This window comes from Macaca nemestrina, chromosome 17, assembly GCF_043159975.1.
Source record: "Macaca nemestrina isolate mMacNem1 chromosome 17, mMacNem.hap1, whole genome shotgun sequence".
Lineage (NCBI taxonomy): Eukaryota > Metazoa > Chordata > Mammalia > Primates > Cercopithecidae > Macaca > Macaca nemestrina.
The window spans coordinates 60,247,153-60,261,130 of NC_092141.1; the positions used below are offsets into that span (position 1 = coordinate 60,247,153).

At 47.8% G+C, this 13,978-nt stretch overlaps 1 protein-coding gene across 3 annotated transcripts in view; it reads left to right on the forward strand.

Moving 5' to 3' along the window:
* LOC105472334 (SNF8 subunit of ESCRT-II) overlaps positions 1-13,978 on the forward strand; it is a 17,517-nt gene continuing 3,539 nt past the window's right edge. Inside the window, exons 1-7 of one of the 3 annotated variants that reach the window (XM_011725476.3) lie at positions 1-163; positions 864-914; positions 4,536-4,674; positions 7,407-7,511; positions 9,230-9,302; positions 12,090-12,231; positions 13,707-13,781. In XM_011725476.3, coding sequence (XP_011723778.1) covers positions 110-163; positions 864-914; positions 4,536-4,674; positions 7,407-7,511; positions 9,230-9,302; positions 12,090-12,231; positions 13,707-13,781 — 639 coding nt within the window. In that variant the 5' untranslated portion in view covers positions 1-109. The other 2 variants (XM_011725477.3, XM_071082989.1) reach the window with 2 other exon arrangements.

The following is a 13,978-nucleotide window of genomic DNA, read 5'->3' on the forward strand; positions in this document are numbered from 1 at the left end:
TGCAGATGACGCGTGGCTCGGGCTTCCGCCTTGGGGAGCGGGCGGCGGAGCCCGGGACGCGGAGACCTGGGGTCGCTGCAGCTGGGCGGCCCGCGGGCCCAGGGTGGGAATGCACCGCCGTGGGGTGGGAGCTGGCGCCATCGCCAAGAAGAAACTTGCAGAGGTGAGCAGGAAGAAGGCCGACCCACAACCTGCCCCTGACCCGTGCGAGACTGAATTCTCTCGGAGCCGAGTCCTACCCGTTAATCACCTCCCAGCAGAATCTGAGACGGGCTTCTTGGCCCCGGGATACAGAATGTCTCCAGCTTCCGGTGGATTGGCAGCGTTCCCAGATGCCCAGCCCTTTCTCCCACTTACCAAGTTTTAACTACAAATGGGACTCTACTCACAAATCTACAGTCGTCGATTCTACTCCTTCACCCTATCCTCCCTAAGAAAACCATTTAAGAGAAACCCCCTTCTTTTCATCCCAAAGCTGTGGCAGCACAAGTGGGGGACCCCAGCGCCTACTCTCTTGTTTTTCTTTTTCTTTTTTTTTTGAGACGGAGTCTTGCTCTGTCCCCCAGACTGGAGTGCAGTGGCGCGATCTCGGCTCACTGCAAGCTCCGCCTCCCGGGTCACGCCATCCTCCTGCCTCAGCGTCCCCAGTAGCTGGAACTACAGGCGCCCACTACCACGCTCGGCTAATTTTTTGTATTTTTAGTAGAGACGGTTTCACCGTGTTAGCCAGGATGGTCTCAGTCTCCTGACCTCGTGATCCGCCCACCTCCGCCTCCCAAAGTGCTGGGATTACAGGCGTGAGCCACTGCGCACGGCCCCCAGCGCCCACTCTCTTAACTCATGCTGGTCTCTTTGTCTGACAGGCCAAGTATAAGGAGCGAGGGACGGTCTTGGCTGAGGACCAGCTAGCCCAGGTGAGTCGGCTGGGGGGCCCCAGGCAGGGAGGGAGACCTAACAGGGCTGGCCAAAACACCTTGGATACGAATTTGATTGTGTAGATTGAACTAGAAATAGGGTGTTTGGCAAATTTTGATTTCTGAACCGCTGAGATCTTTTAGGTGACTTGCTAATAACAATAATGGCCAACATATTTGAGTGATTACATGCTTGTAACGTCCCAGGCATGTAACGTCCCAGGCATTTGTCTATTTTCTTTACATATACTGTCTTGTTCAGTCCTCATTACAGTCCCATAAGGAGGGAACCCTATTATTCTGAGGGTTTTTTTTTTTTCTTTTTTTGATGGAGTCTTGCTCTGTTGCCCAGACTGGAGTACAGTGGCATGATCTCAGCTCACTGCAGCCTCCGTTTCCCGGGTTCAAGTGATTCTCCAACCTCAGCCTCCCGAGTAGCTACAACTACAGGCATGCGCTACCACGCCCGGCTAATATTTTTTTTTTTTTTTTTTTTTTGAGATGTAGTGTTGCTCTGTCGCCCAGGCTAGCGCGCAGTGGCGCGATCTCGGCTCACTGCAACCTCCACCTCCCAGGTTCAAGCGATTCTCCTGCCTCAGCCTCCCGAGTAGTTGGAATTACAGGCGCCCGCCACTGCACCCGGCTAATTTTTGTATTTTTAGTAGAGACGGGGTTTCACCATCTTGGCCAGGCTGGTCTCGAACTCCTGACCTCATGATCCACCCGCCTCGGCCTCTCAAAGTGCTGGGATTACAAGCGTGAGCCACCACGCCCAGCCAGTTTTTGTATTTTTAGTAGAGACAGGGTTTCTCCATGTTGGTCAGGCTGGTCTCAAATTCTTGACTTTGTGATCCACCCACCTTGGCTTCCCAAAGTGCTGGAATTACAGGTGTGAGCCATCGTGCTTGGCCCTAATTTTTGTATTTTTTTTGTAGAGTCAGGGTTTCGCCATGTTGGCTGGGCTGGTCTTGAACTCCTGGCCTCAGGTGATCCGCCCGAGGTGATCCGCCCGCCTCAGCCTCCCAAAGTGCTGGGACTACAGTCGTGAACCACCGTGCCTGGCCGTATTCTGAGTTCAAAATTGAGAGCTGGGCGCTGTGGGGTACGCCTGTAATCCCAGCACTATGGGAAGCTGAGGAAGGCTGATCACTGGAGGTCAGGAGTTCGAGACCAGCCTGGCCAACATGGTGAAATCCCGTCTCTACTAAAAATACAAAAATTAGCCGGGCGTGGTGGCTGGCTCCTGTAGTCCCAGCTACTGAGGAGGCTGAGGTAGGAAAATTGCATGAACCCAGGAGGCAGAGGTTGTAGTAAGCCAGTATCTTGCCACCGCGTTCCACCTTGGGGGACAGAGCAAGACTCTGTCTCAAAAAAAAAAAAAGCCGGGCGCGGTGGCTCAAGCCTGTAATCCCAGCACTTTGGGAGGCCGAGACGGGTGGATCACGAGGTCAGGAGATCGAGACTATCCTGGCTAACACGGTGAAACCCCGTCTCTACTAAAAAATACAAAAAACTAGCCGGGCGAGGTGGCGGGCGCCTGTAGTCCCAGCTACTCGGGAGGCTGAGGCAGGAGAATGGCGTAAACCCGGGAGGCGGAGCTTGCAGTGAGCTGAGATCCGGCCACTGCACTCCAGCCTGGGCGGCAGAGTGAGACTTCGTCTCAAAAAAAAAAAAAAAAAAAAAAAAGGCCAGGCGTGGTGGCTCATGCCTGTAATCTCAGCACTTTGGGAGGCCGAGGTGGGCGGATCACCTGAGGTCAGGAGTTCGAGACCAGCCTGACCAACATGGAGAAACCCCATCTCTACTAAAAATATAAAATTAGCTGGGCGTGGTGGCACATGCCTGTAATCCCAGCTACTTGGGAGGCTGAGGCAGAAGAATGTCTTGAACCCAGGAGGTGGAGGTTGCAGTGAGCCGAGATTGTGCCGCTGCTCTCCAGCCTGGGCGACAAGAGCAAAACTCTGTCTCAAAAAAAAAAAAAAAGAAAAGAAAAAAATTGGGACACTGGGGTGTTAAGTAATATATCCAAGGTTATATGGGTAGTAAGTGGTAGAGCTGTTATTGATTTACGTCCTCTGGGGCTTTTCATTTTAAATACTTCAGAATAAAATGAAAATATTGCCTAACCTGTGGCACCCACACCACCATCATGACATCTAGGCACACACCAGGACAGTGTGTGAGTGATGGGGGTGCAGCTCCTGTGCAGTTTTCTTTTCCAGCCCTTCCCTGCTCTTTACATGCTCCAAGTTTACGCAGTGATTGTGATTGGGGAAGAAGAGGAGGAAGCTGTTAAACAGGAAAACGGGGCTGTGAGCTGAAGAAAAATAGTAGGCCCAGGCTGTGCTCTTCAAAAGCTCCCACTCACAGGGGAGATGACTGCAGGAATCAACTGAAAATTGTGATTAAAAGAATGTGGAGGTTTCTAACAGTTTTAATGTGAGAAATATTGGGCTAGGAGTGCTTATTCTTGGTGGAATAGAAGATGGTCCTTGTTAATTAGGAAAAGAGAAGGGGTAATACAAAGTCAGAAAATCCCCAAGTCTTTTGTATTTAACATGAAATGCAATCTGGCAAATTAAAGTCCCCGAGTAGTTCTTTATCTGGAATTGATCCCCAGGGAGGTTCATGACTCAAAAGTTTTTTTTTTAAATTTATATTGGTTGGTTGGTTGATTGATTGATTGACCCTGCGCGGTGGCTCACATCTGTAATCCCAGCACTTTGGGAGGCTGAGGCTGATGGATTGCTTGAAGTCAGGAATACGAGACCAGCCTGGCCCACATGATGAAATCCTGTCTTCACTAAAAATACAAAAATTAGCCAGGTGTGGTGGTGTGTGCCTGTCGTCCCAACTACTCAGGAGGCTGAGGCAAGAGAATCGCTTGAACTGGGAGGCTAAGGTTGCAGTGAGCTGAGATTGTGCCAGTGCACTCCAGCCTGGGCAACAAAGCAAGACTCTGTCTCAAAAAAAAATTAAAAAAAAATATATATATATGTTGATTGATTGAGACAGAGTCTTGCTATGTTGCCCCAGCTAAACTTGAACTCCTGGGCTCAAGTGATCCATTGTGGGATTACAGGTGTGAGCCACCATTCCTGGCCAGACTCATAGGTTAAACAGATTCATGCAACACTTCATTTTTTTCCCGTCCACCCTTTCCATCGGGGGGTAAAGATTTTCTAATGGGTGAACACTGCATTCCCTCATTTCTAAGATACAATGAATTATTAGGTACATCTTCAAATTAATAAGTTTTTCTGGGTAAAAGAAAAGGAATACCACATTATATATAACACTTTGTTCTTTTTTTGTGCATGTATTTGGTTGTATATATGTGCACCTTGATTATTAAATACATCCTGATTTTAGAACAGGAACGCACAAAAAATTGTCTAGTTTGGAAGTGAGAAAACAGTACAGCATCCCATTTCTGCTGACAACAGAACTGTGAAGGAGAGGCAGGGATAAAGAGAGAGATAGATGGTAAACAGCATAATGGTAGGCTGAGAGAGACTGGTTATTTCAGCCTTTGCCATACCACAGGACTGGGCACCTATTTTTGGCATCTGATTATCATCTGGCTGGGCTGCCCTTCACCACTCCCTGTCCATCCAACAGATGTCAAAGCAGTTGGACATGTTCAAGACCAACCTGGAGGAATTTGCCAGCAAGCACAAGCAGGAGATCCGGAAGAATCCTGAGTTCCGTGTGCAGTTCCAGGACATGTGTGCAACCATTGGCGTGGATCCGCTGGCCTGTAAGAAGTTGTCTGTAGGGTTCCAGTGTTCTTATAGAGAACCTTAGGGACAGAAGCTCACATAGTTGTTACCACTGTTGGGGTATCTGCTAGAAAGGCCTACAAGAAGACCCAGAAGGTGTCATCTTTAGGGAGTACCTAGCAGGATGGCTAGTTACTGTCTGATATGGAAGATAGACCAACTATAGGCTGAGTAGCCAGTGTCCATGATCATTCCTTGAATGATCTACAGTAGAATTTTTTATGGCATTTTCCCTCTTTATTAAAAAATATTTAATTTTGGCCAGGTGCAGTGGCTCATGCCTATAATCCCAGCACTTTGTGAGGCCAAGGCAGGCAGATCACTTGAATCCAGGAGTTCAAGATCAGCTTGGGCAACATGGCGAGACCCCATCTCTACAAAAACTATAAAAATTTGCCATGTGTGGTGGCATGTGTCTATAGTCCAGCTACTTGGGAGGCTGAGGTAGGATTGCTTGAGCCTAGGAAGTTGAGGCTGCAGCAAGACCTTGTTTAAATAAAAAAGTTTTGTTTTTTTTTTTTTGAGACAGAGTCTTGCTCTGTCACCCATGCTGGAGTGCAGTGGTGCCATCTTGGCTCACTGCAACCTCTGCCTTCCAGGTTCAAGCAATTCTTGTGCTTCAGCCTCCCAAGTAGCTGGGATTACAGGCCTGTACCACCAAACCTGGCTAATTTTTATATTTTTTATAGAAAGGAGGTTTCACCATGTTGTCCAGTTTGGTTTTGAACTCTTGGGATCAAGTGATCAGCCTTTCTTGGCCTCCCAAAGTGCTGGGATTACAGGCGTGAGCCTCTGCACTGAGCCCTTCCTCATACTTATAAACTTAAAAAAAAATTATTGACCGGGCATGGTGGCTCACGCCTGTAATCCTGGCACTTTGGGAGGCTGAGGCAGGCAGATCATGAGGTCAGGAGATGGAGACCATCCTGGCTAACATGGTGAAACCCTGTCTCTACTAAAAATTAGCCAGGCGTGGTGGCATGTGACTGTAATCCCAGCTACTTAGGAGGCTGAGGCAGGAGAATCACTTGAACCCGGGAGGTGAAGGTTGCAGTGAGCCAAGATTGTGCCCCTGCACTTCAGCCTGGGCAACAGAGCGAGACTCCATCTCAAAAAAAAAAAAAAAAAAAAATTACTAATTTATTATTTTTTAGTGTTGAGGTTTCTGTCACCTAGGCTGGAGTGCATTGGTGCAATCAGCCCACTGCAGCCTTCAACTCCAGGGTTCAAGTTACTTTTCTGCCTCAACCTCCCGAGTGGCGCTGGGACTAGAGGCGTGAGCCACCGTGCCTGGCCCTAGTGTTTTTTTTTTTTTGTTTTGAGACAGTCTCGCTCTGTTGCCCATGCTGGAGTACAGTTGTGCTGCAATCTTGGCTCACTGCAACCTTCTCCTGGGTTCAAGTGATTCTCCCGCCTCAGCCTCCTGAGTAGCTGGGACCACAGGTGTGTGCCACCATGCCTGGCTAATTTTTTGTGTGTTTAGTAGAGACAGGGTTTTAGCGTGTTAGCCAGGATGGCCTTGATCTGACCTCGTGATCTACCCGTCTCAGCCTCCCAAAGTGCTGGGATTACAGGCGTGAGCCACCACTCCTGGCCTGGCCCCGACTTTTTAAATATACATGGGATTATAATTACTACTGCTCTACAACCTGCATTTTTCTTTTCTTTTTTTTTTTTTTTTTTTAGATGGAGTTTTGCTCTTGATGCCCAGGCTAGAGTGCAATGGCATGATCTTGGGTCACTGCAACCACCCAGGTTCAAGCGATTCTCCTGCCTCAGCCTCCCGAGTAGCTGGGATTACAGGTGCCTACCACCACGCCTGGCTAATTTTGTATTTTTAGTAGAGACGGGGTTTCTCCATGTTGGTCAGGCTGGTCTCAAACTCCTGACCTCAGGTGATCCGCCTGCCTCTGCCTCCCAGAGTGCTGGGATTACAGGTGTGAGCCACTGTGCCCAGCCCGTATTTTATTTTTTATTTCTACACTCCTGGTAACTTGCAGAACATCAGTGGATTTTGGATGCTGAGTCTGCATATTCTTTCTCTTAGTCTTGTCTAGACCGTATTTCCCATTATATTTCACTGTATGTTGTGTGAATGGAAACTCGTTTTTTCAGTATCCTGAGCCAGAATTAGCCAAATAGAAATGACTTTTGTTTTATTTTTTCAATTTTTATTTATTTATTTATTTATTTATTTATTTTTGAGACAGTTGCGCTCTTGTTGCCCAGGCTGGAGTATGTTGGTACAATCTTGGCTCACTGCAACCTCTGCCTCCTGGGTTCCAGCAATTCTCCTGTCTCAGTCTCCCAAGTAGCAGGGATTACAGGCGCACGCCACCACTCCTGGCTAATTTTTTTTTATTTTTAGTAGAGATGGGGTTTTGCTGTGTTGGCCAGGCTGGTCTCGAACTCTTGGTCTCAAGCGATCCGCCCACCTCGGTGTCTGAAAGTACTGGAATTACAGGCATGAGCCACTGCAGCCAGCCAGAAATGACTTTTAGATTGCCTGCCCTCTGGAACTGTCTGACCCTGTTCTTCAGCAGGAGTTACCGTAATAAGTCTGATTTTTTCCTGAGTAGCAAATGGAGCAGAAGAACTTCATGCCATGCAGGGAAAACTTCCCATACGATAGATGTTTTAATGCAGCTTTGAAAGAAAAGAAGGGATATAAATTAATCAATAACCGAGATTTTGTTTTTCTGTCTTGTAGCTGGAAAAGGATTTTGGTCTGAGATGCTGGGCGTGGGGGACTTCTATTACGAACTAGGTGTCCAAATTATCGAAGTGTGCCTGGCGCTGAAGCATCGGAATGGAGGTGAGGGTGGCTGGGTCCTGTGAACTGGACTCTGGACTTCTCTGAGAGGGAGAAAACCGTAAAAGATTATCGTTTCCGTCCTGCAGTCTACAGGCCTCTAAGGACTTGAGAGACATCTTAGCTGTTTCATGCAGTTGAATCCATGGCAAGTCTCCATGGCCAAGGGTAAATAGAATTACCTGAACGATTGTCTCTGTTCTCCAAAGATCTTTGGCCAGGAAGGTCTAATCCCTACTCAGTACAGAAAATAGTAGGGAGGTAGGAAATAGGCCTTTTCCCCTGATGTCTGATGTGTCTGGAGTGATTTTCTCATTAGTAACTGTAGTCCTGCACTGTCTCTCGGACGTATGGGAATGCCAGCTGAGTCTCTGTGTTCCCTAAAATGTGACCTTAAAATTCGTCACTGGGTGATGCCATCTTTCTTTTTTTTTTTTTTTTTTTTTTTTGAGACGGAGTCTCGCTCTGTCACCCAGGCTGGAGTGCGGTGGCCAGATCTCAGCTCACTGCAAGCTCCGCCTCCCAGGTTTACGCCATTCTCCTGCCTCAGCCTCCCAAGTAGCTGGGACTACAGGCGCCTGCCACCTCGCCCGGCTAGTTTTTTGTATTTTTTAGTAGAGACGGGGTTTCACCGTATTAGCCAGGATGGTCTCGATCTCCTGACCTCGTGATCCGCCCGTCTCGGCCTCCCAAAGTGCTGGGATTACAGGCTTGAGCCACCGCGCCCGGCCGATGCCATCTTTCTTAGTAAGCACATTAAATGGTGTGGATTGAAGTTGCAGAAAGAAAACTTAAAACCATTTACAAATCATCATCGACTATAAATAGACACGGCCTTGATGTCAAGAGGACATTTATAGTTTTTCTTTTTTTTTTTTTTTTTTTTTTTTTTGAGACAGAGTCTTGCTCTGTCGCCCAGGCTGGAGTGCAGTGGCCGGATCTCAGCTCACTGCAAGCTCCGCCTCCCGGGTCTACGCCATTCTCCTGCCTCAGCCTCCCGAGTAGCTGGGACTACAGGCGCCTGCCACCTCACCCGGCTAGTTTTTTGTATTTTTTTAGTAGAGACGGGGTTTCACCGTATTAGCCAGGCTGGTCTCGATTTCCTGACCTTGTGATCCGCCCGTCTCGGCCTCCCAAAGTGCTGGGATTACAGGCTTGAGCCACCGCGCCCGGCCTATAGTTTTTCAAAGATGACACTGCTTTTGTTTTTAGATTTTCATGGCTCTCACTCTGTTGACAGGCCTAGCAAAGTCTCAGAATCCATTTCTCATATTATGGCCAGTTATTTCATAAGGAGAGAGTGTTTTTTTTTTTTGAGACAGAGTTTCCCTCTTGTTGCCCAGGCTGGAGTGCACTGGCGCGATCTTGGCTTACTGCAACCTCTGCCTCCCAGGTTCACGTGATTCTCCTGCCTCAGCCTCCCTAGTAGCTGGGATTACAGGCATGCGCTACCACGCCTGGCTAATTTTGTATTTTTAGTAGCGTTGGGGTTTCTCCATGTTGGTAAGGCTGATCTCGAACTCCCAGCCTCAGGTGATGCACCCACCTCGGCCTCCCAAAGTGCTGGGATTACAGGCGCGAGCCACTGTGCCCGGCCAAGGAGAGAGTTAAAAAAAATTAGGAACTAGAATGTTACTTGCTATTCATAGGCCACTGGAATGTAATGGCTGTCGACTTATTTAAAGTGGGTAATCTCTTTTTCTGATTTCTGTCTCCAATAGGTCTGATAACTTTGGAGGAACTACATCAACAGGTGTTGAAGGGAAGGGGCAAGTTCGCCCAGGATGTCAGTCAGTAGGTCTTCTTTCAATCCCTTGGAGTACAGAAAGAGGTCTTTAAAATTCAGATGGGGGCTGGGCGTGGTGGCTCACGCCTGTAATCCCAGCACTTTGGGAGGCCGAGGTGGGTGGATCATGAGGTTAGGACATCGAGACCATCCTGGCTAACACAGTGAAACCCCGTCTCTACTAAAAATACAAAAAATTAGCCAGGCGTGGTGGCAGGCGCCTGTAGTCCCAGCTACTCGGGAGGCTGAGGCAGGAGAATGGTGTGAACCCAGGAGGCAGAGCTTGCAGTGAGCCGAGACCGCGCCACTGCACTCCAGCCTGGGCAACAGAGCGAGACTCCGTCTTAAAATAAAAAAAAATTTAAAAATTCAGATGGAACTCTTTTCTCCCTATTCCTCATGTCTAGGCTAGCTTAGAAATCTGTATGATCTCCATATTGTACAGAAAAAAAAAAAAATGAAACAAAAAATAAGAGACAGGGTTTCACTGTTGCCCAGGCTGGAGTACAGTGGCACGATCATAGCTTACTGCTACCAAGATCGTTGCTTACCTGCAGCCTCAAGGAATCACCCCCCTCAGCCTCCCAAGTAGTTGGGATTATAGGCATGGGCCCGTACGCCTGGCTATTTTTAGAAAACAGAAAATATAGAGATATAAAAAGGGAAACAAAAACCATTATTTCTCAACTAAGAGATTACAACTGCTATATATTTTAATGTAGTTCCTTCCAAGCATTTCTTCATGTATTATTTTTTAACAAACTTGGGGCTATATATAGTCTTTGTTTTTCTTTGAGAAAGAGTCTTGCTGTCGCCCAGACTGGAGTGCAGTGGCCTGATCTTAGCTCACTGCAACCTCTGCCTTCTGGATTCAAGCAATTCTTGTGCCATAGCCTCCCCAGTAAGGTGTGCATCACCTTGCCCGGCTAATTTTTGTATTTTTAGTAGAGATGGGGTTTCACCATGTTGGCCAGGCTGGTTTTGAACTCCTGGCCTCAAGTGATCTGCCCGCCTCAGCTTCCCAAAGTGCTTGGATTGCAGGTGTTAGACTGTATCCAAGGGCTGTATATAGTCTTGAGATTATTTGAGGCCAAGGAGACTAGAGTAGGTGCCTAGAAAGGCTGGGGAAGGAGGTGGTAGTGAGATGATGGAATATAAATTGATCTAGTTCACCAGCCTCTATGTGTGAGTCCAGTTTGAGAAAAGATAAAAGGCTGTTTTTGATGCAACTTCCAAGGAGTCAGCCTACTATGAGATCTTGAAGACCTAGAATATTCAAAGAAAAGTAACGAGGCTGGGTGCAGTAGCTTACACCTGTAATCCTAGCCCTTTGGGAGGCTGAGGTGGGAGGATTGCTTGAGGACAGGAGTTTGAGACCAGCCTGGGCAGTGTAGTGAGACCTCGTCTCTACAAAAAGTAGTTGGGTGTTGAGGCACGCACCCATAGTTCTAGGCTGCAGTGAGCTATGACTGCACCACTGCACTCCAGCCTGGGACACAGCAAGATGTCATCTCTACTTTTCTTTTTTTTTTTTTGAAATGGACTCTTGCTCTGTTGCCCAGGCTGGAGCGCAGTGGCGCAATCTCGGCTCACTGCAACCTCTGCCTCCCCGGTTCAAGTGATTCTCCTGCCTCAGCCTCCCGAGTAGCTGGGATTACAGGTACCTGCCACCGCGCCCTGCTAGTTCTTGTATTTTTAGTGGAGATGGGGTTTCACCATGTTGGCTAGGCTGGTCTCAAACTCTCGGCCTCCCAAAGTGCAGGGATTACAGGTGTAAGCCACTGCACCTGGCCAAGACCTCATCTCTTTAAAAAAAAAAAAAAAAAAAAAAAAAGGAAAGTGATAACAAAAGATTACTAGCCATACTCATTGCAAATTCTCATGAAGAGAGGGTGAGCATTTGAAGCATTTCAGTTTGCTATTCTTGAGAGTTGGAGAATGCATTCCAATCTACCTAAAAGTGCTTTCCCTGGCTGTTTGGGTGATATATTTTTGAGCTTTGGCAGAGGTTTTAAACTCTGTGTGTGGGCTGGATATGTGATCTACACACTGTTTTGTAGGTTTTCTTCTTCTTTGATTTCAGTTAGAATCAGAAAACTTGGTAGTATTGGGCTTGAATTTCCACTTGGCAATAATCAGCTGGGTTGCCCCCTTTAAAGTAGATAAGCATTCTCTAGTTTGCCACAGGTGACACTACCCCCTATTGCCTCTTCAGCTCACTCATTCACGTTTCCTGATGGGCATCTGCAGGTGTATCTTTGACCTCTGTCTGGGTGTTGGAATGAGTGGTTTGCTGAGCAGAGAGCCTGACTCCTATGATTGTCAAAGCATCACTTATTGCTCCTTGACCCTGTCTTTTTACTGACATAGTTGAGTGTTGTGCAGCCTTTTATTATTTTAGAGGCAGGGTCTTGCTCTGTCACCCAGGTTGGAGTACAGTGGTGCACAATCACAGCTCACTGCAGCCTTGAACTCCTGGGCTCAAGTGATCCTCCTACCTCAGCCTCCCAAGGACTATAGGCGATTGCCACCATGCCCTGCAATTTTTTATTTTTTTATTTTTTAGTAAAGACAAAGTCTTGCTGTGTTGCCCAGGCTGGTCTCTAACCCCTGGGCTCAAGCAGTCCTCTCATGTGGGCATCCCAAAAGTATTGGGATTATGGGTATGAGCCACTGCGCCTGGGAGTTGTGCAGTCTTTTAAATTTTCTGTCAGTGTCCTGCCCAGGGCAGAGCTGAAACTGTGTTGTTAGGTCTGATCTTCCAAGGGTCATTAAGCAACTCTTCCTCACCTCAGAGACGACCTGATCAGAGCCATCAAGAAACTAAAGGCACTTGGCACTGGCTTCGGCATCATCCCTGTGGGCGGCACTTACCTCATTCAGTCTGTTCCAGCTGAGCTCAATATGGATCACACCGTGGTGCTACAGCTGGCAGAGGTACTGGTGCACCTTCGAGTGTGTGTGTGTGCAGGTACTGGGATGCAAGGCTGTCAGCAGTTCTGAGCTCCTGCTCCCCATTATGCAGGTCTTTTGCTGAGACTATCCAATGGATGAACTACTCAGGCCTGTTCTTGTTCAGCAGACATTTATTGAGCAGCTACAGTGCAAAGCACTGGGCCAGGCTGTGGGGCATATAAAGATAGGAATGATAAAATTCCTGCTCTCAAGGAGCTTACAGTCTAGTCAGGTAGACAGACATGCAGACAACTAACTAGATTTCTTTGGGTAGCCAGACTCTGATGTCTTTTGAAACTACTTTATGGATTCTTCAAAAACAGATTTTAAAAAATCTTGTTTGCCATGCCTCTGTCCCTCATTATGCCTTAAGCATATGCTATCTTCCCCCAAATCCCCATCAAGTATTTAGGGTAGATATGTTCAGTTTTCTTTATTATTTTTGAGATGGAGTTTCACTCGTTGCCCAGGCCAAAGTGCAATCGCGCAATCTTGGCTTACTACGATCTCAGCCTCCTGGGCTCAAGTGATTCTCCTGCCTCAGCCTCCCAAGTAGCTGGGATTACAGGCGTGTGCCACCACGCCCAGCTAATTTTATAATTTTAGTAGAGATGAGGGTTCTCCATGTTGGCCAGGCTGGTCTCGAACTCCCGACCTCAGGTGATGTGCCCGCCTCGGCCTCCCAAAGTTCTGGGATTATAGGCGTGAGCCACCTCGCCTGGCCCAGTTTTCTTTATAATGTAAAACAGAACTAAATAAGGGAGGGGCTTTTCTGTATTGGAGGATGAGTAGAATGAGGCAGGGCAAGGGCTGAATATTTAAATAATGGATATTATTAGCAGTTTATGATTCTTCTTCCTATCAGTTAATTGTTCAGAATCTTCCCTTGTCATGCTCGAGTGCTTTGCAGAAGTCTAACTTAACATGTTAGTACAAGGGACCCACTTTTTTTGTTTTGGGATGGAGTCTCACTGTCGCCCAGGCTGGCATGCAGTGGCACAATCTCTGGCTCACTGCAGCCTCCACCTCTCAGGTTCCAACGATTCTTCTGCTTCAGCCTCCCGAGTAGCTGGGATTACAGGCATGTGCCACCATGCCCGGCTAATTTTTGTATTTTTAGTAGAGATGGGGTTTCACCATGTTGGCAAAGCTGGTCTCGAACTCTTGACCTCAGGTGATACCCCCACCTCAGCCTCCCAAAGTGCTAGGATCACAGGCATGAGCCACTGTGCCTGGCCTGGACTCCACTTTTAAGATTGAACCCACCAACCTACCTCTGTCATGCTGAAAGTCACTTGTCTCTCTCCCCGCTGGAACCTTTAAACATATTCTGTGTTCCCTCATGCTTGACAGCTTTTCCTCCTGTCTGGATAAGTCTGTTGTTCCTGGGCAGGTCCTGGGTTCTAAGGGAAGGTGCACTTTTTAACTGATTCAATCCCCATTCCTCCTTCCTTCAGAAGAATGGCTACGTGACTGTCAGTGAGATCAAAGCCAGTCTTAAATGGGAGACCGAGCGAGCGCGGCAAGTGCTGGTATGCAACTTTGGAACAGTCCAGAAAAGACAGGCCCCAGTTGGGAGGATGTGGGTTCCACAAAGGCAGGCCCCAGTTGGGAGGATGTGGGTTCCACAAAGGCAGGAGCTTCAGGATTGCTTTGCTGGCCTTCTGCCTTGAAGGCTATTGCTGCCATGCTAGAAGGAAGCCCAGCACTTCTCTTCATGCTACCAAGA